This window comes from Hemiscyllium ocellatum, chromosome 12 (assembly GCF_020745735.1).
Source record: "Hemiscyllium ocellatum isolate sHemOce1 chromosome 12, sHemOce1.pat.X.cur, whole genome shotgun sequence".
NCBI classification, from domain to species: domain Eukaryota; kingdom Metazoa; phylum Chordata; class Chondrichthyes; order Orectolobiformes; family Hemiscylliidae; genus Hemiscyllium; species Hemiscyllium ocellatum.
In genome coordinates this window covers 24115408-24142530 of record NC_083412.1, presented here as the reverse complement: position 1 = coordinate 24142530, position 27123 = coordinate 24115408, and the positions used below count along the sequence as shown (strand labels likewise).

Here is a 27123-nt window from a genome sequence, read left to right as displayed (position 1 = left end):
TCTGGATAACTGGGGTTCTTTCTGGGGAAGGTGGGACCTCTATAAACAGGATGGTCTACACCTGAACCTGAGGGGCACCAGTATCCTTGGGAGGAGGTTTGCTAGTGCTCTTTGGGGGAGGGTTTAAACTAACTCTGCAGGGGCATGGGAACCTGGACTGTAGCTTTAGGGTGCAGGACCTTGAGTGTAGGGAGGTTAGGAACATGGCATCAATCTCAAAGGAGGGTGCCTGTAAACAGGAAGGTGGCTTGAAGTGTGTATACTTCAATGCGAGCAGTATACGAAATAAGGTACGTGAACTTGCAACGTGGGTTGGTACCTGGGATTTCGATGTTGTGGCTATTACGGAGACATGGGTAGAACAGGGACTGGATTGGCTGTTGCAGGTTCCAGGGTTTAAATGTTTTAGTAGAGTAAGAGGTGGGGGTAAAAGAGGGGGAGGTGTGGCATTGCTTGTCAAGGATAGTATTACAGTGGTGGAAAGGCCGATGGATGAAGACTCGCCATCTGAGGTAGTTTGGCCTGAGGTTAGAAATAGGAAAGGTGAGGTCACCCTGTTAGGAGTTTTCTACAGGCCTCCTAATAGTCCTAGAGACGTAGAAGAAAGGATTGCGAAGATGATTCAGGAGAAGAGAGTGAAAGTAATAGGGTAGTTGTTATGGGGGACTTTAACTTTCCAGATATTGACTGGGAAAGCTATAGCTCGAGTACGTTAGTTGGGTCGGTGGTTGTTCAATGTGTGCAGGAGGGTTTCCTTACACAATATGTAGACAGGCCAACAAGAGGTGAGGCCATACTGGATTTGGTTCTGGGTAACGAACCAGGCCAGGTGTTAGAATTGGAGGTAGGTGAGCACTTTGGGGACAGTGACCACAATTTGGTGACTTTTACTCTAGTGATGGAGAGGGATAAGTGTGCACTACAGGACAAGAGTTATAGCTGGGGGCAGGGAAATTATGATGCGGTGAGGCATGACTTAGGATGCGTGGCTTGGAAAAGTAGGCTTCAAGGGAAGGGTGCAATCGATACGTGGAGCTTGTTCAAGGAGCAGCTATTGGGTGTCCTTGATAAGTATGTACCTGTCAGGCAGGGAGGAAAGGGTCATGTGAGGGAGCCGTGGTTTAATAAGGAATTGGAATCCCTTGTTAAAGGCAAGAGGGCGGCCTATGTAAAGATGAGGCGTGAAGGTTCAATTGGGGCGATTGAGTGTTATAAGGTAGCCAGGAAGGATCTAAAGAGAGAGCTAAGAGCAGCAAGGAGGGGACTGAAAAGTCCTTGGTTGGTAGGATTAGGGAAAACCCAAAGGCTTTCTATAGGTATGTCAGGAATAAAAGAATGACTAGGGTAGGAATAGGTCCAGTCAAGGATAGTAGTGGGAAGTTGTGCGTGGAGGCTGAAGAGATTGGAGAGACACTGAATGAATACTTTTCATCAGTATTCACTCAGGAACAGGACATTGTTGCCGATGTGAATATTGAGACACAATTAATTGGAATGGATGGCTTTGAGGTATGTAGGGAAGAGGTGTTGGAAATTCTGGAAAGGGTGAAAATAGATAAGTCCCCTGGGCCTGATGGCATCTATCCTAGGATTCTCTGGGAAGCAAGGGAGGAGATTGCAGAGCCATTGGCCTTGATTTTTATGCCCTCACTGTCTACAGGAATAGTGCCAGATGACAGGAGGATAGCAAATGTGGTTCCCTTGATCAGGAAGGGGAGTAGGGATAACCCTAATAACTATAGGCCGGTGAGTCTCACTTCTGTTGTGGGCAAAGTCTTAGAGAGAATTGTAAGGGATAGGATTTATGAACATCTGGATAGGAATAATGTGATCAAGGATAGTCAGCATGGTTTGTGAAGGGCAGGTCGTGCCTCACAAACCTTATTGAATTCTTTGAGAAGGTGACTAAGGAGGTGGACGAAGGTAAAGCAGTAGATGTGGTGTATATGGATTTTAGTAAGGCGTTTGATAAGGTTCCCCATGGAAGGCTATTGCAAAAAATACGGAGGTATGGCATTGAGGGTACATTAGAGGTTTGGATTAGGAATTGGCTGGCTGGAAGAAGACAGTGGGTAGTAGTTGATGGTAAAGGTTCATCTTGGAGTGCAGTTACCAGCGGTGTTCCGCAAGGATCTGTTTTGGGACCATTGCTGTTTGTCATTTTTATAAATGACCTGGAAGAGGGGCTAGAAGGTTGGGTGGGCAAGTTTGCGGATGATACGAAAGTCGGTGGAGTTGTTGACAGTGAGGAAGGATGTGGCAGGTTACAGCGGGATATAGATAAGCTGCAGAGCTGGGCAGAAAGGTGGCAAATGGAGTTCAATGTAGCTAAGTATGAAGTGATTCACTTTGGTAAGAGTAACAAGAAGATGGGGTACTGGGCTAATGGTCGGATACTTGGTAGTGTGGATGAGCAGAGGGATCTTGGTGTCCATGTACATAGATCTCTGAAAGTTGCCACCCAAGTAAATAGTGCTGTGAAGAAGGCATATAGCGTACTGGCCTTTATTGGTAGAGGAATTGAGTTCCGGAGTCCTGAGGTCATATTGCAGTTGTATAAGACTCTGGTGCGACCGCATCTGGAGTATTGTGTGCAGTTTTGGTCGCCATACTATAGGAAGGATGTGGAGGCACTGGAACGGGTGCAGAGGAGGTTTACCAGGATGTTGCCTGGTATGGTAGGAAGATCATATGCGGAAAGGCTGAGGCACTTGGGGCTGTTTTCATTGGAGAAAAGAAAATTTAGGGATGACTTGATAGAGGTGTACAAGATGATTAGGGGTTTAGATAGGGGTGACAATGAGAACCTTTTTCCATGTATGGAGTCAGCTATTACGAGGGGGCATAGCTTTAAATTAAGTGGAGGTAGGTATAGGACAGATGTTAGGGGTAGATACTTTACTCAGCGAGTAGTGAGTTCATGGAATGCCCTGCCAGTAGCAATGGTGGACTCTCCCTCTTTATGGGCATTTAAACGGGCATTGGATAGGCATATGGAGGATAGTGGGCTAGTATAGGTTAGGTGGGCTTGGGTCGGCGCAACATCAAGGGCCAAAGGGCCTGTACTGCGCTGTGTTTTTCTATGTTCTATGTCTCTATTCTACAACATTACCCAGGGCCCAATTATTAATTTATAAGTTCTGCCCTAGTTTGTTTTATCAAAATGCAATAGCTCACGTTATCCAAATCAAACTCCATCTGCCAATCTTCAGTCCATTGACCCAATTGATCAAGGTCTCTTTGTAACCTTGAGCATATGACCTTCAGCACTGTCCGTTATACCACCAATTTTGGTGTCATCCTCAAACTTACTAACCACTTTTATATTCTCATCCATATCACTTTCATAAGTGACAAAAGTGAACCCAGCACCAATTCCTGTGGAACAACGTTGGTCATAGGCCTCCAGTCCAAAAAACAACCCTCAACCATCTCTCGGTGTTTCCTACTGAAAAAAAAAAGAGATGTATAAGTATCAAATTAAAATTGCAACAATTACCTGACTACCGTATCATAAATGCTCAACTTCAACTTTGTTCATCCGTTATAAAATCATCCACAAATGGTTCTGTTTAAAAAAATTAAATTTCTAAAGCAATTCTAAATGCTCTAAGTAAAAAGGTACTATTTTGACAAGACCTGAAACACCGTGTTTAGTTGGAACACATACACATAATTTCCATCAACTGAGACAGCCAAGAGTGGAAAGTCTAATAATAAGTTACATTCTTCCCAGCACACAGTCTCTCTATCAAGGATGACGCTCCTTTGTGGTTGGCTGTGTTTAAGAGATGTCATGGCTGTTTTGTGTCCTACAGGTTCTGCCAGCAAAAGCACTGGTGATCAGCTGATAGAGATAGCAGCAGACTGTTCACTCAGTAATGTCCTCTCTTCCTGTTTCTCTCCCTCAGCGGCTGCTCTAGTTAATTAGAAAGTTTCTGTATCATGGTCCATCCATCTGCCTCACCAAGGCTTGATACAATTATAATGAGACTTCCTTACTCATGTGCTGTACTGAAATCATCTTGCAATAAAGGCCAGTATACCATTACCCTTCTGAAATGCTTGCTTCACCTACAAGGACTCATGAAGAAGAACACCCAGGTCCCTTTGGACATCGTCACATTCAACCTCCCACCATTGAAGAAATATTCCGCATTTCTGTTTTTCTTCCTAAAGTTCACATCTTTCCACACAGTGTATTCCACTTGCCATGCCCTTGTCCACTTGCCTAATCGGTCTCTGAAGCCTTTGTGCATCCTCCCTGGAATTCACATTCCTGCCTGCTTTGTGCCATCAGCAAACTTGGAAAGGTTACATTTGGTCCCCTCATCCCATGGAATTGATTTAGATTGTAAATAACTGGGATCCTTGTGATGTACCACTAGTCACAGATTATCAGCCTAAACAATTATGCCTTCTCTCTTTTCAATCCATTAACCAATTATCAAGCCGTATCAGTATGCTACCCGAATTCCAAATGCTCTACTTTGACTTACAAGCCTCAGGTGTGGGATGTTAGCAAAACCTTTCCAAATGTTCAGATATAACATATCCTCAGTTCTCCTTTGTCTGTGCTCAAAGTAACAGCCTCAAAATCCCAACAGTTGGTCAAGCAGGGTTTTCCTTTAATCAGATCCACAATCATCCTCTACAATCCTCCAATTATTTTTTAAGAGTCCTGTTATCACCATAGAATCATAGAGATAAACAGATCCAACTCAATCCTATGCTAAACACACATCCTCAATAAATATCCTAGTCCCATTTACCGGCATATCCCCCTTACCCCTCCAAACCCTTCCTATTCATGTACTCATCCAGATGCCTTTTAAATGTTGCAATTGTACCAGCCTCCACCACTTCCTCTGGCAGCTCATTCCACACTCTCACCACCCTCTGCGTGAAAAAGTTGCCCCTTAGGTCCCTTTTAAATCTTTCCCCTCTCACCTTAAACCTATGCCCTCTAGTTCTGGACTCCCCCACCCCAGGGAGAACACCTTGTCTATTCACCCTATCCATCCCCCTCATGATTTTATAAACCTCTATCAGGTCACCCCTCAGCCTCCAACACTACAGGGAAAACAGCCCCAGGCTATTCAGCCTCTCCCTATAGTTCAAATCCTCCAAACATCTTTGTGAATCTTTTCAGAACCCTTTCAGGTTCTACATTTTTCCTATAGCAGGGAGAGCAGAACCGACCACAGTACTTTAAAAGCAGCCTGACCAATGTCCAGTACAGCCACAACATGGCCTCCCAACTCAAGGCACTGACCAATAAAGATAAGCATACCAAGCACCTTCTTTACTATCCTACCTAAATGTTTAATTATCAAAATTTAGCATCTTCCTTACTATTGATCATATCAGGCTATCAGGTTTAGAGTTCTTTATTTTCTCCTATTCTGTTTTCTTTGATGGTGCAGTTACAATGCTACCTTCCAACCTGCAAGAGACATTCCAGAGACTATCGAAATTTGTTTGGAACTGATAAAACAACCACTATATTTAAACTTCCTACCACCATTTCTCCTTGTCTCACGGACTGTCCCAGCAACCTTTCTTTCAGGCTGGCTTGTCCACTTTCTCCACATTTTGCCACTTCATCTCTACACCAGCCAAACAAAATGAACTAGGCCCCACCACACAATAAAATGTGGGAAGCCAGCTGATTAAAGTTTCAAAGTAAGACTTGAGAGAGCAGAATTTCATGCATTTCTCAGCTTCAGATTCCAATATTTATTTTTATAATTGTGCCTCAGCTTACTGATATAGAAAGGTAGTGAGTAAACTGACCAATAAAGGTAAGGCTTCTTTACTATCCTACCTACATGCTTTATAGATAAATTTAGCATCTTCCCTTACTATTGATCATGTCAGGCTAACTGGTTTAACCAGGTAAACAAACATTGGATAGGATTCAAGGTGTAATCTCTATTGACACTAATCTCAGCACTCCAGACTGAAGCACAGTTCAAATCAGTAGTAATTGATTTCTGGAAAATTTTGGATGACTCTGAAATACTTGGAGATGCTGCTACTTCAGGTGAAACTTGTACAGGTGAATCATTGAACACCACAGCAAAACTAACCACATCCAGACAATAAGCAGTTGTCTAAGGTATACAAGGCACTTCAATCACACCTTAGTAATGTCCCTGTGACACACGTTCTAGAATAACAACCACAGTCTTGGCAAGTAAATTAAATACAACTCATACTGCAAATGTGCGGACAGCAGATAAAATCCAATTTGACAACATTCTTACATGATGACTACAAGTTTGCCCAAGGCAACGTGGAAGAAGCAAAATACGATTCAGCCAGTTGTAACGTCAACAGCATTCCCATCGAGGGCAGGAGTCACTTGTGCAATCGAAGTGGTTGAGACATGTAACATGTAGTGTATGGCAGCAGGTGTGTAGGAACATGAGACACAAAGCAAACTGAAATGCGCTCAGATCGGATCAATCATAGCCCAACACTTACCTAGCTCCCGAGAGAAGTCTTCATCCTACTTTGTCCGCTGTCATCCCAAGATCGGATTTCACCACCCGCGCCCCTCCCACTGCTCCCCTGTAGACAGACTGCAATCCCGCAGACTGGTTCTCTGGAAAACCCTCCAGCCTGCACTGAGTTGCAGACTTACTACTTTCACTCATCACCTCCTCAAGACGTGGCCACCACTCAGCCTACATTTTGCAAGCGAGAGTAGCCCTTGCCATTATGCAGGAATGTTAACTGTGCGCTCAGTAAGCTTGCATGCCCCCAAACTGAGGGTGTCTCAAAGTGGTTGATGTGAAGTGTAATCACCAGTGTTACATAGGGAATATGACAGGACAAGCACAGCAAACTCTAACAGACAAAAACAGAAAGTATCACTAGATACTGTTGATGAGAGATAAACATGGGCCAAAACATAAGCACCATGGAGAATTTCTTCAAAACAGTGCCAGTGGATCTTTAACAAACACCTCAGAGAGCAAGTGGGACCTGAGTTTAATGTCTAATCTGACTGAGGGCACCTCTGACAGTGCAGCCTTATGAACTTCCAAGCTAGTTTAGGTGCTCAAACCGATGACGTATGTTTGCAATCTGCATCTTTTCAAGTCGTTGACAGGACTGAACCACAGCTAACACTTACCAGCAAGGGATGTTGCTTAACCACTGTAGAGAGTCATTCCACACACAGTTAGTATGATATCTCTTGCACTAAAGAACAAGTAGTTTTCAGACAACTGCATGATTCATTCATGACTCTTACATTTACATGTTACAGCCCTTTATTTCTGCAGGAACATTTTTGATTCTTACATGTGTAAAATCTGCAACAAATACAAAAAAAACGTCAAACTGGAAAGAGAGATTGTGAGGTCCGAGCAGAACTGGACCAAGTATCTTTCCATCTCCCTTTCTATTCTATTCTGTACTTCCTGTTTTTAGTTCCGATTTCCAGCAATTGTAGTTTTCACATTTCATCCTGAAATCCATATCAGTTTCATTTACTTCCGCAAAAGATGGAAAAGTTCTTTCGGATACTGAGGTGCATTACAGCAACACGCATCCCAAAGGGTTTTCCACAAAAAATTCCTTGGTGAAGTGAATTTGTTGCTGACGTTTCCATTGAGTGCTGGTTTACTAATGTGGCACTAAGGGGAAACCCAGCCCAGACAGTGGGGACACTAGGCTACTGTCCGATGGCTGTGAAATTAATACGAACGTTCTTGATTCGGCTCCCCGTAAACATACGAGCAGGGCCTTGTGACTTCCCACAACTTTGGCATTCCCGGCAGAAACTAAAACAGCCTCATTCAGAACAGCTGCAGCATTTGAAAGAGCTGGTGTTCAACAGAAACAAGGATATGATATAGGCATTCCCCTGGGACCAGACTTCAGGTATTTGCAGCATGATAGACAGAAATGGCTCACAATGGACAGAGCCGACTACCATTGTCCAACTTGGCCCAGTGGTTTTTCTTGCATGAAGCAGCCAGCTCAGGCTAAACATACAAGGCCAACACCCATGCGCACAGATGGACTGAAGGAAAAGGTCAAGGCAGGTCAGATGTTTCACGCACGCAGGCAGGTCCAGGGATATAGCTGACTTGCAGTTGAAGATGATGGGGTGACAAGTCAGCAAGGTCACATGACAGAATAAAGCAAAGTACATGAAGACAAGCATACACGAGAGCTTATTCGCCCCCACCTTCCTTTGGTCTTAAACCACCCCATCGTCAGCACATTTCGTCTGGCGAACATTAATCCTGAAAGCAAGCTATCTGGTCACCGGGATAGCGCTGTTCCAGGGAACTGGCTGGATCTCAATTGGCTGCACATTCTGCAAGATGCCAACTGTGTCCCCATTTCAAATAGCATGGCATTGACTCTGAAGGACGTTCTAAAAGCAGGTCTTCATCTTTTAAAAAAATACATACCCAACGTAAAAATACCACATTGAACTGGATACAATCCATAGATGGGTTTAGGACAGGCCCAACACACGTTGATGCCCCATTCAATTCGGATTATCCTAATTGCTGTAGCGTATGAGACAAAATTAACACTATTCCATCACCAACTTGGATGGTCTCGGAAGACATTATACAGCCGAACCGCAGGGAAATTTGGCAGCTCCAAACTATCATTTGTGTGCTGCAAGTGTGCAATTACATATGTAAATAAAACATTAAAATCATCAGCTAGAACAAGGACAGTGTCCTTAACACAGTTACTGGTTTTGATCTGCGAAAAACCAGTCAATTTTGCAACATTGGCAATCTGAAAGCTGGTGTCTCCAACACACATTTTTTAAAAATAACACCTTTTGAGTGACACAATAAAGGTAAACATCAACATGGCGCTGACACCACTTCGAACAGCAAGGCAGTCAGCCAGCTACACCATTCAGTTAGATCACAGACAGTTTGCAAGTCTTAGGAATGCGGAAAAACACAGACTTTTTTCGGGAGCAATAAACAGATAGATGTCTCAAAGCCTAAAGTAGGTCTCAACAGTAACTGTACTTTACTGTATAATTTTTTTAAAAATAAGACTAGCAGTAAGCAACAGAAATAAAGAAATCTGGTCATTTTATAAACTGAACAGACATTTAAAAAAAGCAAAATGATTTGCAAGTCACTTTTTTTCAAGAGGGTCAAGTTATAATTTAAGATTTTGATTTAACAACAATGCCTGTTTGTATACCATCTTTAATAAAAGGCAACACTCCCCCAAGGTGGGAGTGGCATTATAAAACACTGCAGGACATATTGGGTCAGGCGGCTAAATGCTTAAAGTGGGAGGTTTGTTTTCAAAAGGTGGAAAGCGAGCTGGGGAGGTGGAAAGGTGTATGGAGGGTATTCCAGAGGTGGGAGTTAGACGAGTGAAAGGGTATAAGTGGTGATGCACAAGATGGACCAAGCAAGGGTGGAGTTGACTGGCTGATTAAATCTCAGGTTGTTCTAAGACGAAAGAGACTTAGTTGGTGTTAGAATTTGATTTGTCGATGTTCTATCCTTTCCCAGGAGATTACAAAACCTGTAGGGGATGGGAGATGCTAGTGATGTTGCTCTGGACTCAGATATTGGACAATTTCAATAGATAGGCTGGACATTTCCAGCCTGACACACAGTAATCTGCATGCGCAGAATGATCTACACTGTCATCCAGCATCTTGCACATGTCAGGACAACCCAAATTGCTTCAAGTCTAGCAAGTGGATTTGAGGTATCATTAGCACTGGTACATTGTAACAAATGCAGCTAGCAATTTGTGAACACAAGGAGAAGCCCCCTATTCTTTAGAGAGCACTAGGGGATCATTTACCTTGACCCTACAGCACACACACAGCCTTGTTTTAACATCTCACTCAAAAGAACAGCTGGGTGCTGCTGACTACTGACAGATCAGCCTAGATTTTACACTTGATTCTCTGGAATGGGTCTTGAACTCCCCACCATTGAGTATAAAGGGTGAAACTCCTACCACTGAGCCTTGGCCAGCTCCTAATAGTCACGCAGCCAAATCTAAACCTCGGTTTATCTGAGCAGGCACATCTGAATGTGAAACGCAAAACACAAATGAAGAAACGTCTGACTTTCCTTTATTTAATCCAATGGACATTTGAAGAAATGTACGATTCTCAACATGAGCATGGTGAAGGAAAAGGGGCCTCTTCAGGCAGTGCTTCCTAAACTTTTTCCCATTGTGATCCTATCTCGAGGTTGGAAAATTGCTGAGGCCCCTCAGTGAGGCTTGTAGGAGTGGAATGAGGTGGTGGACATGAGGTAGTTGGGGGGGGGGGCAGAATCTGTCCACCACTGCAGGAGGGCAGTTCTGATAACTGGGAGCTCCACAGTGGACATTGGAGTTTATGACCCCACTCGTGAGTCCCGACTACCTCTCCCCACACCCAAAAAGTGCAAGAACCGACTCCAAAGACCAGATCCCACACTATCTCTGAAGTTTGTTTATTTTTTAAAAATTCAACATTACCTCAAGGGCTCTTCAAAACATCAATTTCACTTTTCTCCCCAAACAAAAATTCGGCATTGACCACTTTTAAAGACTCCTGTCAACATTTTCTGTATAAAACTGTTTAGTCCAATCAATATGATGCTCAAGGGCCTTCCTGTCATAATGGCTGAACAGTGTCAACAGAGAGCGTTTCGGAATTAGTTACTTCTATTAAATCTGACCAGTCGTTACTCGTGGTTCCTATGGATAAGAAAAACAAACTGGCAGTTCAGAAAAACAACACAGCCGACCCAAAACTACATGGTTGTGTTGGGAGTTGATTTCCAAACCCGAAAATTTGGGATTCGTGATTTGAAAAACCATTCTTCGGTTTTGACAGAAATTCTTTACCACTCCCCTTGGGATAACATCACCTGAAAATTGGCAATTCTATTCAGAGAGCACACAAATGTGTGCTGGTGGAATGGTTGCTGAAGATGGGCAATGCAGGTGCAGCAGGCAGTGAGGTGAGCTAATGGCATGCTGGTCTTCATAGCAGGAGGATTGGAGTATCGGAGTAAGGGTGTCTTGCTGCAGCTATACAGGGCCTTGGTGATGCCATTCCCTGAGTACTGTATGCAGTTTTGGTCTATTGTCTGAGGAAGAAAATTCTTGTTATTGAGGGAGTCCAGTGAAGGTTCACTAGACTGATTCCCAGGAGGGCAGGACTGAGGATGAATGAGGAAAGACTGCATTGACTAACCTAACCCTCACCTTTGTTTTCACGGGAATTTAGAGGAAATGATGGGGTTGGGGAGGCGGGAGAAATCATTGAATGGGATTGGACAGACTAAATGTGGGAAGAAAGTAAGTTATTGATGTTGGGGAAGTCCAGAACACAGCCTAAGAATAAGGGGTAAGCCACTCGGGACGGAGAGGAAGAACAGTTTCTTCACTCAGCTGTGAACCTGCGGAATTTTCCCCCACCCACAGGAAGCTGTTAGAGCTAGTTCATTACATATATTCAAGAAGGAGCTACACATGGCCTTTGCTGTTAAAGGGATCAAGGGGTATGAGGAGAAGGTGGGAGTGGGGATACTGAGATTAGCTGTGATTGTATCGAATGGTGGTGCAGGATTGAAGGGCCGAATGGTCTACTTCTGCACCTACTTTCGATGTTTCTATTACACCTCAACTCCGGGGATGGATGTTGATGCCGGATGGCACAAGTGTCAGTGTTCCCCCCTTGCCATCATCCTTTACTATGGTGCTGTGGAAAATAAACCCCTCCTTTTGAGGGTCAGACTGGTGTGCGCGTGTAAAGAGTGAGCTACCTACATGAATTACGCTGCCACCAGGATGAAATGTTAATCTGAGACTGATCGCTCTCTCACGAAAGGGACACAAAATCCTGTGGCACTATTTCAAACAAATGTTTTCCCCAGTCTGGTGGTCATTGTGTGTCCCTCACGTGGTATCAGCGAAAGCAGATGATCTGGTCATCGTTACATTGTGCACAGTAAATTCCCAGAAACAAAATTGGTTTTCCTATTTTTCCACTTGGCAACAGTCACTGCACAAAAGAAGCAAATTACATAGAACATAGAACGTTACAGCGCAGGACAGGGCCTTTGGCCCTCAATGTTGCACCGGTCTATGAACATAATCTGATGCCCATCTAACCTACACCATTCCATTATTATTCATATGTATACCCAATGCCCATTTAAATGCTCTTAATGTCGGCGAGTCTACTACTGTTGCAGGGAGGCTTTTCTACGCCCCTACTACTGAGTAAGGACCAAAATCTATCTCCCCTCAAGTTAAAGCTACGTCCCTTCGTGTTAGCCTTCACCATCCGAGGAAAAAGGCTCTCACTGTCCACCCTATCTAATCCTCAGATTATCTTATATATCTTGATTAAGTCACCTCTCAACCTTCTTCTCTCCAAAGAAAACAGTCTCAGTTCCCTCAACCTTTCCTTGCAAGACCTTCCCTCCATACCAGGCAACATCCTCATAAATGTCTTCTGAACCTTTTCCAAAGCTTCCACATCCTTCCTATAATGCGGTGACCACATCTGTACGCAATACTTCAGGTACAGCTTTACTAGTATCTTGTACAGCTGAAGCAATAAACACCAACACACCACATGCCTTCTTAACAACCCCCAATTGATGGCACAATACTTTGGGATACTCGGAGATCACGGAAAGGTGCTATGTAAATGCTAACGTCTTACTCTGTCAACAACAGAGAAAACTTCTTCAAATCTTCAAATTACCGCAAAAGGTCTGTTTTCATGAGGAAACTGGTTTGAGCCCACCCACCCCCACCCCCGCCTCAGCCTGGGAACAAGAAAATGAGTCTCTATCCAAACTGGATTAATCGCAGGAACAATCTTTCAAAAACACCAGTTAACAGAGTTACAATATTGCACAATGCCATTGCTGGACACTTTCCAATCCGAAGCCTGTCTGAGATACTGGCTCCTTGAAACCATGCTGGACCTTTGACTGAAACCCAGGAGAGTGCTTTCAAGCAACTGCATTCTCAGACACTCAGACGACACTGATTACAATACCTCCTTCCCTGTCAGGTTGGAAGCAATTAACTATTGCATGTTTACAGCTCCCAGAAAGCCTGCTCTGGAATTCTGCAACTTCACTGGCATTCCATTTAGATTGGACACAGGACACGTGCGGAGCTACGTAGTTTCAGCTCCTTCCACTCACCCTAATGTTGTTGCTTAGCCCAACAGCACAACCAGGAGTACAATCTTGGAGCACAGCACACACGTAGACTTCAGCCAGTGGATGGTTCTGTTATATTTCATAGTGCCATAGAGTCATAGAGATGTACAGCATGCTGGCCAGGAATCCCAACCCAATCTAGTCCCATCTGCCAGCACTTGGCCCATATCCCTCCAAACCCTTCCTATTCACATACCCATCCAAATGCCTTTTAAATGCTGCAATTGTACCAGCCTCCGCCACATCCTCTGGCAGCTCATTCCATACACGCACCACCCTCTGCGTGAAAAAGTTGCCCCGTAGGTCTCTTTTATATCTTTCCCCTCTCACCCTAAACTTATGCCCTCTAGTTCTGGATTTCACTCGGCATTCGGTCAGAACTCTCACAAACACTTATTTTGGACGGGGAAGCAGTCTGGCAACCCCTGACTCGAGTATTGACCATTCTGTCTAACACTCCCGCGGCCCCCCATCCAGTCCTGCATTCAGCCAAGTACAGTTTCTGAAGTGGCCAGGCCGGTTGTACCTTCAGCGGAGTCCTCCATGGTCCACGTAGCTTTTCTAAACGTAGTCAGCACCCTCACAACAAGCCAATCTTCACCGGGGCTTCAAACAAGCACTGGGCCCCCTGACTTCAAAAATCAGCAAACCACTTTATGAACATGGCACATAGCAAGCTTTGCGCTTACAGTAAGGATATGTCTCCTGGAGGATTAGAAGACCTCTCAATAACGGTTTTTGAGCACTGAACGTCTTACTTACAGCCTCAATGTGTACGGCCTGTCAGTTCAACACATTTGAGATGTGAGCACTCATATTGAGAAGCTCAGGCCTCATGAGCCTCCTCAAAGAAAAAAATTGGCCACCCAAATCTCTAGGCCTGGGAATCTTTCTTCTGATTTTCCCACCAGTACTCTCATTAAATGACATCAGTGGATACGATCTAGTAAATGCAGTTCTCTGTGACTGCTCAATACCTAAACACCAAGTTTCAGATCGGCTGATACCTCCAGGTGTGGGAGGGTCTGGTGAATGGCTGATGTTTGGGATCCTCGATGGAGAAGATCTTCGATGCTTAAGCAAAGGCGTAGGATTAGTCTATGGACAGCCATAAACTTCCAGAGGAGGAGATGCATCCACAGGTCACCACAACTTAACAAGAGAGTCGCAGCGTGCAGTCCCAATCTCAATATCTGGAGCAGGACGTAGCAATAGGTATGGAGCACAGTCACTCCAGCTCCTATCACCATCAACTGTAAAGAACAATGCAAAGAGAGAGAGAGCGCACACAAGATCGAGATGGCGAGAGCACGAGCGAGAGATAAGATGAGAAAGCAAAAGGTGGGGGGGCCTGGCACCCACTATAAAGACCCATTCATTTCCACTCTCTATTTGTGGCCTGTCAACCAATTCTTAGTCCATGTCAGTTTCTGACCCCCAGTCCCACATACATTAATTTCACCCACTAATCTCTTAAATTCCAAAAATGCTTTGGATAATGTAAGAATCCCACTTCCACTGGTTTTCCCTTATCTGTTTTACGAGTGACATCCTCAAAAATCTCCAGAAGACTAGTTAGACATGATTCCCAAACCTGAAAACCACACTGACGCTGCGTAATTCCATTAATGCTTTTGAAATGTCCTGCTATCACATCTTTTATGAGATTACAAACTTTTCACCCCAATGCAGAGGAACCTCAATTATCCAGCATTCAATTATCTGAATACCAGACTATCCGGCAAGATCGCAAGGTCCCAATGCTCGGCTAAACTCTGTGGTCCGGCATTTGATTATCCAGAATTCAATTAACCAAGCGAAATACCGCCTGCCCCTGTCCTTCGGAAAATCGAGGTTCCTCTGTTCTAACGTTCAGCTGCCCAGTCTGTAGTTTTTCTCCTCCCTTTATTAAACAGCGAGGTTACATTTGCCATGTTCTGACCTTTAACAATGACTCCAGAGTCTATAAAATTTTGGAAGATGCCAACCAATACCTCCAATATTTAGAAGGCCACTTCCTTTCATACTCTGGGATGTAGATTATCAAGCCCTCCAGATCTGTCAGCCTTTCATCCATTAATTTCTCTAGTACTGTTATATTTTAATCAATACAGATGTTTCTTTGCTTCTTCCCTCTCAATAGACCTTTGGCTCCCTAATATTTCTGGGAAGGTATTTGGGTCCTTTTTTTTTTATTATGACAGACCAGATGCGTGTTTAATTCTTCTCCTATTTCATTGTACCCCATTATAGGGAGTGTTGCTGAACAAAAAGACCTTGGAGTGCAGGTTCATAGCTCCTTGAAAGTGGAGCCGCAGGCAGATAGGATAGTGAAGAAGGCATTTGGTATGGTTTCCTTTCTTGGTCAGAGTATTGAGTACAGGAGTTGGGAGGTCATGTTGCGGCTGTACAGGACATTGGTTAGGCCACTGTTGGAATATTGCGCGCAATTCTGGTCTCCTTCCTATTGGAAAGATATTGTGAAACCTAAAAAGGGTTCAGAAAAGATTTACAAGGATGTTGCCAGAGTTGGAGGAGCTGAGCTACACGGAGAGGCTGAACAGGCTGGGGCTGTTTTGCCTAGAACGTCAGAGGCTGAGGGGTGACCTTATGGAGGTTTACAACTTTGTACACCCTAATCCAACACTGGCATCTCCATATCATTACAAAATTATGAGGGGCATGGATAGGATAAATAGACAAGGTCTTTTCCCTGGGGTGGGGGAGTCCAGACCAGAGGGCATAGGTTTAGGGTGAGAGGGGAAAGATATAAAAGAGAAATAAGGGGCAACTTTTTCACACAGAGGCTGGTATGTGTACGGAATGAGCTGCCAGAGGGTGTGGTGGAGGCTGGTACAACTGTAACATTTAAAAGGCATTTGGATGGGTATATGAATAGGAAGGGTTTGGAGGGATATGGGCCGGGTGCTGGCAGGTGGGACTAGGTTAGGTTGGGATATCTGGTCGGCATGGACGGGTTGGACTGAAGGGTCTGTTTCCATGCTGTACATCTCTATGAGACTATAACTCTATAATATCCCCTATTTCTGACTGTAAGCAACTTACATTTGCCGTCACTAATCTTTTCCTTTTCACGTATTTATGGGAGCTTTTACAGTCAGTTTTTATGTTCCTTACAAGTTTGCTCTAGTTTTCTAATTCCCTCCTCTTGATCAGTCTTTTTGTCCTCTTTTGCTGAATCCTAAACTACTCCCAATCCTTAGGCTTGCTGCTTTAACTGGCAACTTGATATACCTTCACTTTGGCCTCATACTATGCCTTAATTTCTCTTGCAAGCCAATATTGAGCCACCTTTCCTGTTTTATTTTTGTGCCAGATAGGAAGGAATAATTGTTTTAATCCAGGCACATGTTCTTTAAATATTAGCCTTTGCCGAGCCACTGCCCACACTACTAGTAAGGGTCTCCAATCAATCATTGCCAACTGGCACCTCATGCACTCCTAGTTCCCTTTATTTAGATGCACCCAAGTATTTCATCCTCTATCATAAATGAACAATTCTATCATTTATGATCCCTCTTCCCCAATGGACTCCACACAAAAAAAAACTATTAATTAATCCTTTCTCATCGCACAAAATGCAGTCTAGGATTAGCTGCAGCCTAGTTGGTTCACTTGGTCTGAAAAAAACTGATGTACACACTGGAGGTAATCCTCCTCCACAGTATTAATGGTAATACTAGACAGGAAGGGAAAGAGAAAAAAGGTGAGAATGAGAAATGAAAATTTTAGAACCAGCAATAACAGAGAAGAAAAATCAATCAATAAAGGCTGGGAGATTTGATGGAGAGCCTGAAGTGGAACGAGAGCTCAAATGTGGCATAGATCAGTCAAAAAAAAGACTAACTGTAACTGAGAGATCAGCATCAAAACAGGATGAGAACTACTCTCTCCAATTACTCATCAATAAAAACTAGAGCAAGTAAACAAGTCTACAAAATACTGTGGGGAGATAACTTTCCTTCAATTAACTCACAATGGGAGTAATATATTTGTCAATGGAATGCTAACTGTGGGTGTGTGTGAAAGAGAGAGAGAGAGAGAGAGAGAGAGAGAGACCGCTGCATCGACAGTCAGTGACCCTTTTATAAAAAGCACTTGGCACAGTCACAGTGACAAGAATCCACAGTGCTGCAGGACGTTGAATTTTCAAGCAACTTCTTTCTGTTACATACTCTATGGCTCACATACAGCATGGAGACACCAATAGCACAACACATCAGTAAACAGTAAAATATACATATGTTCAAACTGGAAACAGATTCTTAATTCAACGCAATTCAGGAGGCAAATTATGGAAAATTTCACATTTACTCAAAGCACTCTCTGGGAGGAGCTGCTCCAGTTGCTCACAACACTGAGCGAGTCAGCTGATAACTGTGGAACTCTGCACCAGAAAGGCCAAGCTCATGGTGAACAACAGAGACTATTCTTTCCCACGGCCAGTTTCCTGCTCTCCTCTCCGGAAGTTGCTTACTTGTGCTGCATACAGTTCCACTCTCACTTCGAACACTTCATCCAACAAGCCATGGCTTACATGGGTGGCAAGGTTCATACTCCTGCGCTTGGACTCAATCACGGGGAGTACTTTCAGGGGACAACTGGAGAATGATTATGAACGAGATTTTTCCATTCCCCATCAACGCAACACAAAAGCTAATCAAAATGGCTGCCCCCAACGAACTTAAAGTCCAGCACAGCACCTTCTTGTAATCTATGGCTCAGCAGTACACTTTTACCTTGCAAAGTCACTCATTGTAAACTATTCTTTCGCTGCTCCAAGAATGAATAGTCATCCTCCAAATGGAAGGCTAAAGATGGTGACATTATTTTTAAAATTTTCTGTGTGAATGCGTATTTGTGTCATATATTGCACAGGGTTTCCTGATGTCTTATCAGTTACATGGTGAGCAGAAACTTACAGTAAGCAAGACTGATCAGCCAAAAGCCTACATACAAATAAAATCAAAACATTCGGCTCTGAAGCTCGCATTTACAGAACTGCTTTAGTACAATATAACAGCCCAAGCCAATCAGAGGAGTGTGGTCAAACAAATTTCGGCATCCAACCAGGCAAGGAGATGTTAGGGGAGAGGTCTGTTTTAGGGAGCATTGCAAAACAGGAAGCAGAAGTAGTACCTGGACAGAGTTCCACCTCAACCTCTCCAGTGTTGTAGGATTCAACGGGACATTTTTCTGCATTTTCTCAGCCTCAACATTCTTAAGAAGCAGCATTGTGTCCATACCCATCTGCATCCAAAGTTTATTCTCAGTGTCCACCTGGTACAGAGCTGAGGCCATTCCTTACCCACATAACTGACCCACATATTCCACTCCCTCCAGGGGACGGCCTGGGTTCCCATGCGCTCCACCAGCATGCCAACTACACTGGCTCTTCAACTTCAACCCACACCCCCAGATGAAGCAGCTCAGAGACAAATCTCAAGGATTCCCAGCCAAGAGACTCACACCTCCCTTTCCAAACATTCACCCAAGAGTTATCCCCAACTTTGACAACGAATATCTCCCAGATAGAATAATTTAGAATAATGGGTTGGGGAGAATCTCAGAAACATACAAAATCCTGATGGGACTTGACAGGCTAGATGTGGGAAGAATGTTCCCGATGTCGGGGAAGTCCAGAACTAGGGATCACAGTCTAACATGAAGGAGTAAGCCATTCAGGACTGACAGCAGAAGAATTTCTTCACTCAAGAGTTGTGAACCTATGGAATTCTCTCCCACAGGAAGCTGTTGGAGCCAGTTCATTGAATATATTCAAGAGGGAGCTGGACTTGGCCCTTGCAGCTAAAGGGATCAAGGTGTGTTGAGAGGAAATGGGGATGGGGATACAGGAACTCCACGATCAGCCATGATCGTATTGAATGGTGATGCATGCTTGAAGGGCCAAATGACCTACTCCTGCACCTATTTTCTCTGAATCTATAGTGCATTAGACTTCACAAATCACAGGCCTTAACATTTTTTTTACTGTTAGTTAGTATGAATAATAAATATGCTAGAATCTTATGGCGTGGAGGGAAGCCATTTAAACTTATTCCCAGATTTAGACTCTCTGAAAGAATTATCCCCTTGCTCACCATAATGTTACAAAAGGTTTTTCCCTTTCAAATATATATTCATTTCCCTTTCAAAACTGAATCTATTTTTAATGACTTTTTAAGGCTGGACATTACTGATGATGACAACTCAAGTGTGGAAAGAAAAACATTTCCTCTTCGACCCCAGTACTCGGCTAATGTTCTCAAATTGGTGTCCTCTGGTTACAGCTCCTCTTGTCAATAGGAACAATTTCTCCTTACTTATTATCTGTCAAAACCTTTCATAATTTTGAGCAACTTAATTCAATCCTCTCTGCTCAAAAGAGATCAATCACAACATCTCCATATAATGAAAACCCTCATCTCCTGCCAAAGTCTCGTATATTCACAGTTAAATGTAAATATTTTCATAAATTTTAAGAGTTTGCAATAGCTACTTTCAGTTCGACATTTCAAAAAAAATTTAATCACATTTCTTGTTATACATAATATGACAATTCAGATTTATATATTTGGATTTACAGCTGCACAAAATGACAACTACATGAATTCTATTTGTATCATATACTGTACATTGCCCACGTTTTTCATGTCGATCTAATCTATTTCTAATTATATAACACACACCAAGAGCAGATGAGACAGATTTATTTATGTAACTGTGATGTGCAAGAACAAATCTGTCTTTACTTATCGTGCTGTAGTGAATCAGAAGCATGCTAATAATTTAATTTCTCGTTTTAATTTTTAATCCTTAAAGTATTCAAGACATGGCCAACAAAATATCCAGTAAGAATCAGAGTCTGATGAGGCTCCTTTATGCATAGAACAAACTGTTAAATACTACAACATGTAATATTAACAGATGAACTTTATATATGCTGTACACTTTAAAACATTGACACTTCAAGAATCACAGAACATCATATCAAGAATTAAGTAATCTAGTCTCCCATACTGGGTGTTTTGCTCACCAGTGTTTGCTTATAAACACCTGACGTGGAAACTTCCACAATTTTGCCTTTGAAAAACATTAGGTTCAGCATATTTAGAAAAATGCCATTGTTTCTCAAATATATCCGTAACTGTTAATATATAAATAATTTTTAAAAATCAGCTTTCACATTGGAGGTGAACAAGAGGAACACTTTGCTCCCAGACTTCAGATTGTAACGTTTCCCATATTTCACTCTTAGTTTCATGTCTAAAAGAAAAAAAGTGAATTTGCTTTTAAAAAGAAGTTTTCATAACCTCAGGACATTTCAAAGCACTTGAGAACCAGCGAAGTACTTTCAGAGTTGGGTCACCACTGTAATGTAGGAAATATAGCAACCAATTTACACACAGCAAGTTCTCATGAACAGCAATGAATAAGAACCCAAGGAAAAAAAGTGAGAAGCAGATGATATTAAACATATCGACTAATTAAGATTATTCAATAGAATTCATGACAAGTTAAGCAATTTTAAGAAAATAAGTCAAAAGTAAACTATGACAACAAGGGCTATACTTCAAAAGTACTTCGATAGTTCTGGAGCATTCTGGGACATCCTGAGGTCAGGAAAGGCAAATAAACTTTTAAAGACTACATCTCCTGGACTATAAAAATGCCGACAGGCTAGCACTATAAAACACTGATATGAAAACACGTCGGTTGGAGGGTTGCCATGCTGAAAGTATTCAAATGTACATTAAACAATTTGTACATCATGTTCATAATTCCAGCTCTTCGAAACAAATAGTTTTTTCAGCTTTGTAATAAATGCCATCTGAAAGATAGCAGGATAGCTCCACATATCCATAATGGCCTGTTTATCGTGGGATATCTCCACATAACCTCCACTTTACTCCTCCCCCTTACAACCAAGAATAAGCAACTGAGAATGTAATCTTTTTAAAAGATACAAAAAATGGAGACACAGATAAGCTAAGAATGTGTCTGATGTACACTGACCCATATGCCTAAAGAAAGTGAATATTCCAATTGCATTACTATCAGTCTGAACAGCAGAAAAAAAACGACAGGGAAAGCACACACAAAAAAATTAAAAGCAGGATGTGGATGTGGAATTTCCTCTATTTGGGTGGGGAAAGGGGAGGGGGGCAGTTCTAACAATAGGCAACGCTGGGGGAACAAAAATCGCACGATTTGACAACCGCCCCTAACACTGTGGACAGTAAAAACAGTTCAAGTTCAGACATCCTTCAAATGAAGAGACTTTGCCCCAAAATAACTGGAAACCTGCCTGGTGTGGGGAAAAGAAATATAAGAGTTAGCGAAGGAAGTTGAAAAAGCTGCCACATCTCAGAATATTTTGTTGGGGGGGGGGGGGGGGGAAGAGAGAGGTGGAATTAATCAGGGGAGTGTTTGGGGAAAGTAAGGGAGGGCGAAGAGTGGCCGAGTGACAGGCACCCTCGGGAGTTGCCTGCCTTTCTGTCAAGGGGCGAGGGAGCTGCAGTGCTCCCCCCGCCGCCCAGCGACACATTGTTGCAGGCGAGAAGGGGAAAGAGCTGAAATGTAACCACTTTCGGGAGTTACACTGACTCTCTGCGGGGAAAGTTAGAGCGAGTGCGGCTCAGTTTGAACCGAGAGGGACAAAGTAACCAACCAACAAACAAACCAAAAAAAGGCAGAAGAGAGAGAGAGAGCCAAACAAGCGCCTGTGTGTGTGTGTGTACCTGTCCCGCGGGTCGATCCAGCTCGTCTGCCGGGTGTTGTGGTCGATGTAGAAGACCCTGCCGTCGAAATCGCGCGCCTCCTCCCAGCCATTGGGCAGCGGCAGCTCTCCGCTCGACCTCCTCCTCGGCATCGCTCGGTGCTCACTGCCCTAGCACATTCCCCCGAAAGAGCGGCTCCGATGCCTGCACTGCTGCCTCCCAGAGCGGCCGCTTCCACTCTCATTGCTCCCTTCCCCCTCAGCTCCACTCGTCCATGTTGCGTCGCTGTTGACCCGGGATCGCTGCCTTATTCCATATGGGGATGGCTATTTGCATAAAACTTTTTTTTTCCCCCCCTCTGTCTCTCTCTCTGAGGTGATCACTTATTCATAACTCCCGGCCCCCAAATCTCTCTGCACTTTTCCACACAAAAAAAACAACCAGAATTCAGAAAGAGGGAACTCCTTTCTTTCTCCCCACTGTGTTCTTTCTCTCTCTCTCCCTTTCTGACTGATGCAGGATTGACTTTGCAAAAGCTGTGCCTGGAATGTGTCCTGCCTGGAAAGAAACTCCCAGCCCCAATGCCAGTTGGAACAGGAAAGCTCGGAATATATAGTCATCTGGCGCTGCTGCTGCTGCTGCTTCGTTTTGTTGTTAGAAACGAAAACGGAGCTGCTTCGAAAATGCTGCATGTCGCTTCATTTTGGGAGGCTTGAGGATCTTGAGGCTGCAGAACTGGTTTTGACTCTCCAGTGCACTCAGTCCTAGTGCAGCACTGTCAGAGCAGCTGTCTCCCGGCCCTGGTTTATAAAAATCGAATCCCTGCAGTGTGAGGGCAGGCCCTTCAGCCCATCGAGTCCACGTCGCCCCTCCAAAGAGCATCCCATCCAAGACCCACCCTAACCCTTTAGCTGCATTCCCCATGGCTAACCAACCTAACCTGCACATCCATGGACACCATGGGGCAATTTAGCATGGCCTGTCCACCTAACCTGCAGGTCTTTGGACTGAGGAAGGGAACCCACACAGACACAGGGAGGATATGCAAACCCCACCCAGACTGACACCCGAGGCTGGAATCGAACTGGGTCCCTAGCACTGTGAAGCAGCAGTGGTAACCACTGAGTCATCATATCTCTCAGGTGGTTAATATCATTTTGAAGAAGAACAGGGGTGTTACCACTCCCCCCAAACGTGTTCATGGTCAATATTTAGCCTTAGCCTCTCACAAATGCAAAAGTGGGTGACATTTATGGTATTGTTGCTCATGGGAGCTTGCTGTGCAACTCAACTTGATCAAACACAGCCCCTGCTCCATCTTTGACATCCTTGTCCCAATGTGCTATATCACATCAGCACAGCCTCTTCTGTACTCCCATAGATTCAACAGCTCTGACTTGGGTCTCTCTGGAAGTCAACGGGTTTAACCATTCATGGCCAAGTCTGACTCAACCACATAATGGTCCATCAGGTTCTGCTCTCCTCTGTCAAAACTTCTCACAATTCCCAAGATCCTGGATGCAAAAACAATCCAAAGCTTCTTTTTGTGATACACCATCTTCTTAAACTCCTCTCCATATTTCCAACAGCAAATACAAGGGCCTCATGGACTTCCGTGCCACAACAATTGAGGTCATCCATTCAGCTGCCTTTGCCTTCCTTTTTGTAGCCCCCACTCCCACGACCAATCTTCCCAAAGGTTCTCTTTGCCCAAGACCTGAACTTGTATTTCCCTTTACTTTCTTTCCCATCTCCCATTATCCTCTCTTTGAGCTCATCTGTCCTCCTAATCCTATTCCCAGCAAAATGTCTAACTTGCTTTCCTGGCCCACATGTTGGCTGATTTTGATAAAATGTTCCCACTTCTCAGATGCTCTCTCCCTTTCCTTTGAGTTTGCTGTAATCACTCCCCTCCTCAAAAAAGATCAATGACCTGTCCATCATTGACGTTCTGCCTCCCTTTCTTGCCTGAGATCTTTGAATATGACGTCACTTTCCAATTTAGTGGACTCCATTTTATCCATTTAATCCCCCCCCAGAATCAGTTGAAAAGGCTTCTTCCCTTTCTCCCCTCCCACCCATTTACTGCATTCCTGTCTATGCTGTCCCCATAAAGTCTAGCTCTGCCTTTCTTTTATTCCTCACCTGCATGCTGATCCTCAATAATCCTCACTCAAAACTGCTGCATCAAGTTGCAGATAGGCTAATGGCATTTACCAATACCTCCTGACCATTCCACTCTATCTGGTTTTGTCACACTACTTCCAACATCCAGTGAGCACAAATTTCCTCCAACTATATATTGGGAAGACAAAAACCACTGCCCTTTGTCCTATTATAAACTCTGTTCCTTAACCATCATTTCCATCCATCTCTCTAGTGACTACCTGTTGTCAAAGCAAGCCTTTCATGAGCTTCAGTTCTTATTTGAATCCAAGATGAATTTTCAACTATATATCTGCTCCGTGAGCAAGAGCAACTACCTCCTCAGCACTCCACCCACGATCTGCTGAAACACAAGGCTTTGTTCCCTCTAGCTGGGAATAATACAATGCTCTTCGAGTCCAGCCTTTCGTCATGCACCCTATGTAAGCCTGAGTTCACCAAAGGGAGATGCTGCCCATCCAGTAACTGGTGCCAAGACCATCATCCCTGTGCTCAACAACCTCAACTGGACCCTGGTTCAGTAACGCAATCATTTCAAAATCTTCGACTTGAAATTCATTTATACGGCACACTCTCTTCCACCAACACACAGACACGCACACACCCTTTGGGAACTCCATGGGCAGTCAACTGTATTCCCATGCACATTGGCGTTACAGGGAAAATGCAGGAAAGTGGGTGTGAGGAATGTCAGATCAGCCATGATCCTATTTAATGGAAGAGCATGTTCAAGGAGCCAAATAGCCCACTCCCATTCCTATTTCCTATGGTCTTAATCCTGACTTTAATCACTCCATGGTCTGTCGGAATGCTTTCAACTATCTAAGCCGTAAATTCCTAAACATTTCTATTTTTCCACCACATACTCCTCCTTTACAATGTTCTTTAAACCTTACCTTGCTTTTGGTTGTCTGACCTATTATCTGCTTATGTATTGCAGTCAAATTTCATTTGATGATGTTCCCTCAAGAAATTTTATATGAAAGTTGGGAGCATGAAGAGACTGCCATTATAATAAGGTGTCATCGGCCAGAGTCTTTGCAATGTCCTTCTTAAGGAAGTTACTTATTTTCTTTTATACTAATGTGATGTGGACATTGCTGGCTAGGCCTTTGCCCTTCCCTAACTGTCCTCAAAAAGGTGATGGCAAGCTGCCTTCCTGAAGAGCTGTTGCCCTTCTGGTGTGTACAAAACTTAACCTCTAACTTACCTATTATTTCGAAACCAATATCATGTCCTTTCTCAGTCTTTTTCCAACATTATGTAATGTAGGCCCAAAAGCCTGAAATCAACCTGACCACTCTGAACCTTGACATCCATTTGCATTGAAAATCATCACACAAATGATCAAAATCTCTGGGAATAATCCACTATATAATGATCAGCATTAAATTACTCCTGCCATCAGCAAATGTAATATTATTGTATCCACTCTGTGAATCACAACTTGTTAAATTTTCCTGAGCAGTGTACTTCACAAAAAGCTCGCATCCCAGTTCAGTTGGTACTAGGGAAGGCAAATGGAACATTGGTCTTTATTTCAAAGGCAATGAAATATACAAGTAGGGGGGCTTTGCTGAAACTGTAAAGGGCACTACTCAGACCACAGTTATGCAGTCATAGCGATGTACAGCACGGAAACAGACACTTCGGTCCAACTCATCCGTGCTGACCAGATATCCTAAATAAATGTAGACCCATTTGCCAGCATTTGCCCCACGTCCTTCTAAACCCTTCTTATTCATGAAACCATCCAGGTGCCTTTTAAATGCTGTAACTGTACCAGCCTCCACCACTTCCTCTGATGAGTTCATTCCAACCAGCCTCTGCATGTAAAAGTTACCCCTTATGTCCCTTTTAAATCTTTCCCCTCTCAACCTAAACCTATATGCCCTCTAGTTCTGGACTCCCTCAACCCAGGGAAAAGACCTTGCCTATTTACCCTATCCATGCCCCTCATGATTTTATAAACCTCTATAAGGTCACCCCTCAGCCTCCGATGCTCCAGGGAAATCAGCCCCAGCCAATTCCAGCCTCTCCCTACAGATCAAACCATCCAATCCTGGCAATATCCTCATCAATATTTTCTGAACACTTTCAAGTTTCAAAACTTCCTTCCACTAGGAAGGAGACTAGAATTGCACACAATATTCCAAAAGTGCCTTCTGTGAAGAGTTCTGGGCCACCTTATCTGGCATTGGAAGCAGTCTGGAGAAGATTCATTAGGCTGACACCAGGTATGGAGGGAGTTTTGTACAAGGAGAGGTTGGGTTGGATTTGTACTCAAAGAGTTTCGAAGAATGAGCTGTGACCTCCTTGAAATATATAAGACCCATAGCTGATTTAACAGGAGATGTTGTTTCCCACTTTGTGAGAGAGTCTAAAATGAGAGGGGATAATCACAGATTAAGAGGTCACTCTTTTAACACAGAAATGAGGAGTTTTTTTTTTCTCTCAAGAGTATTATGAATTTGTAGAGTTCTTCACCATGGCAGCTGCTGAGGCTGGGCAATTAAGCCTAAGATAGACAGATTTTTGGTCATTGAGGGAATCAAGGGTTTTGGGGAAAAGGCAAGAAAGTAGAGTTGGAGATTATCAGATCAGCCACAATTTCACTGGCCGCACAGACTTGATTGGTTGAATGGCCTCCATCTGTTCCAACGTCCGATGGATCTTACTTCCCATTTATAATTGCCTGGCTTTTGTCATTAACCAATTCTCAGACTATCTAGAGAACCCGTGGACTATTCCATTAGCTATTCCTACTGGGCTCACATAAACAAGTGTGTTGAACAATGTTTACGGGTCCCAGTCGACTATGTTATCTTCATTATGTTCTGAAGATTACAATAGATTTCTAAGGCACTTGAGTGCTGAAGAAGAGCCATACAGACTTGAAATGTTACTTCTGTTTCTCTAGAACTTTCTATTTTTATTTCAGGTTCCCAGCATCTGCAGCAGTTTGCTTTTACTGTGTTTGACAGATTAGCTTTTGTTAAGCAAGGCGA

General features: G+C 43.5%; 1 protein-coding gene across 2 annotated transcripts in view; it reads right to left on the bottom strand.

The window, feature by feature from the left end:
- Positions 1 to 22666, bottom strand: part of wwc3 (WWC family member 3) — a 202521-nt gene extending 179855 nt beyond the window's left edge. Inside the window, exon 1 of one of the 2 annotated variants that reach the window (XM_060833413.1) lies at positions 21971 to 22666. In XM_060833413.1, the coding sequence (XP_060689396.1) occupies positions 21971 to 22101 (131 nt within the window). In that variant the 5' untranslated portion in view covers positions 22102 to 22666. The remainder of the gene's footprint in view (positions 1 to 21970) is intronic. The other variant, XM_060833414.1, reaches the window with a different exon arrangement.
- Between the last annotated feature and the right edge of the window lie 4457 nt (positions 22667 to 27123).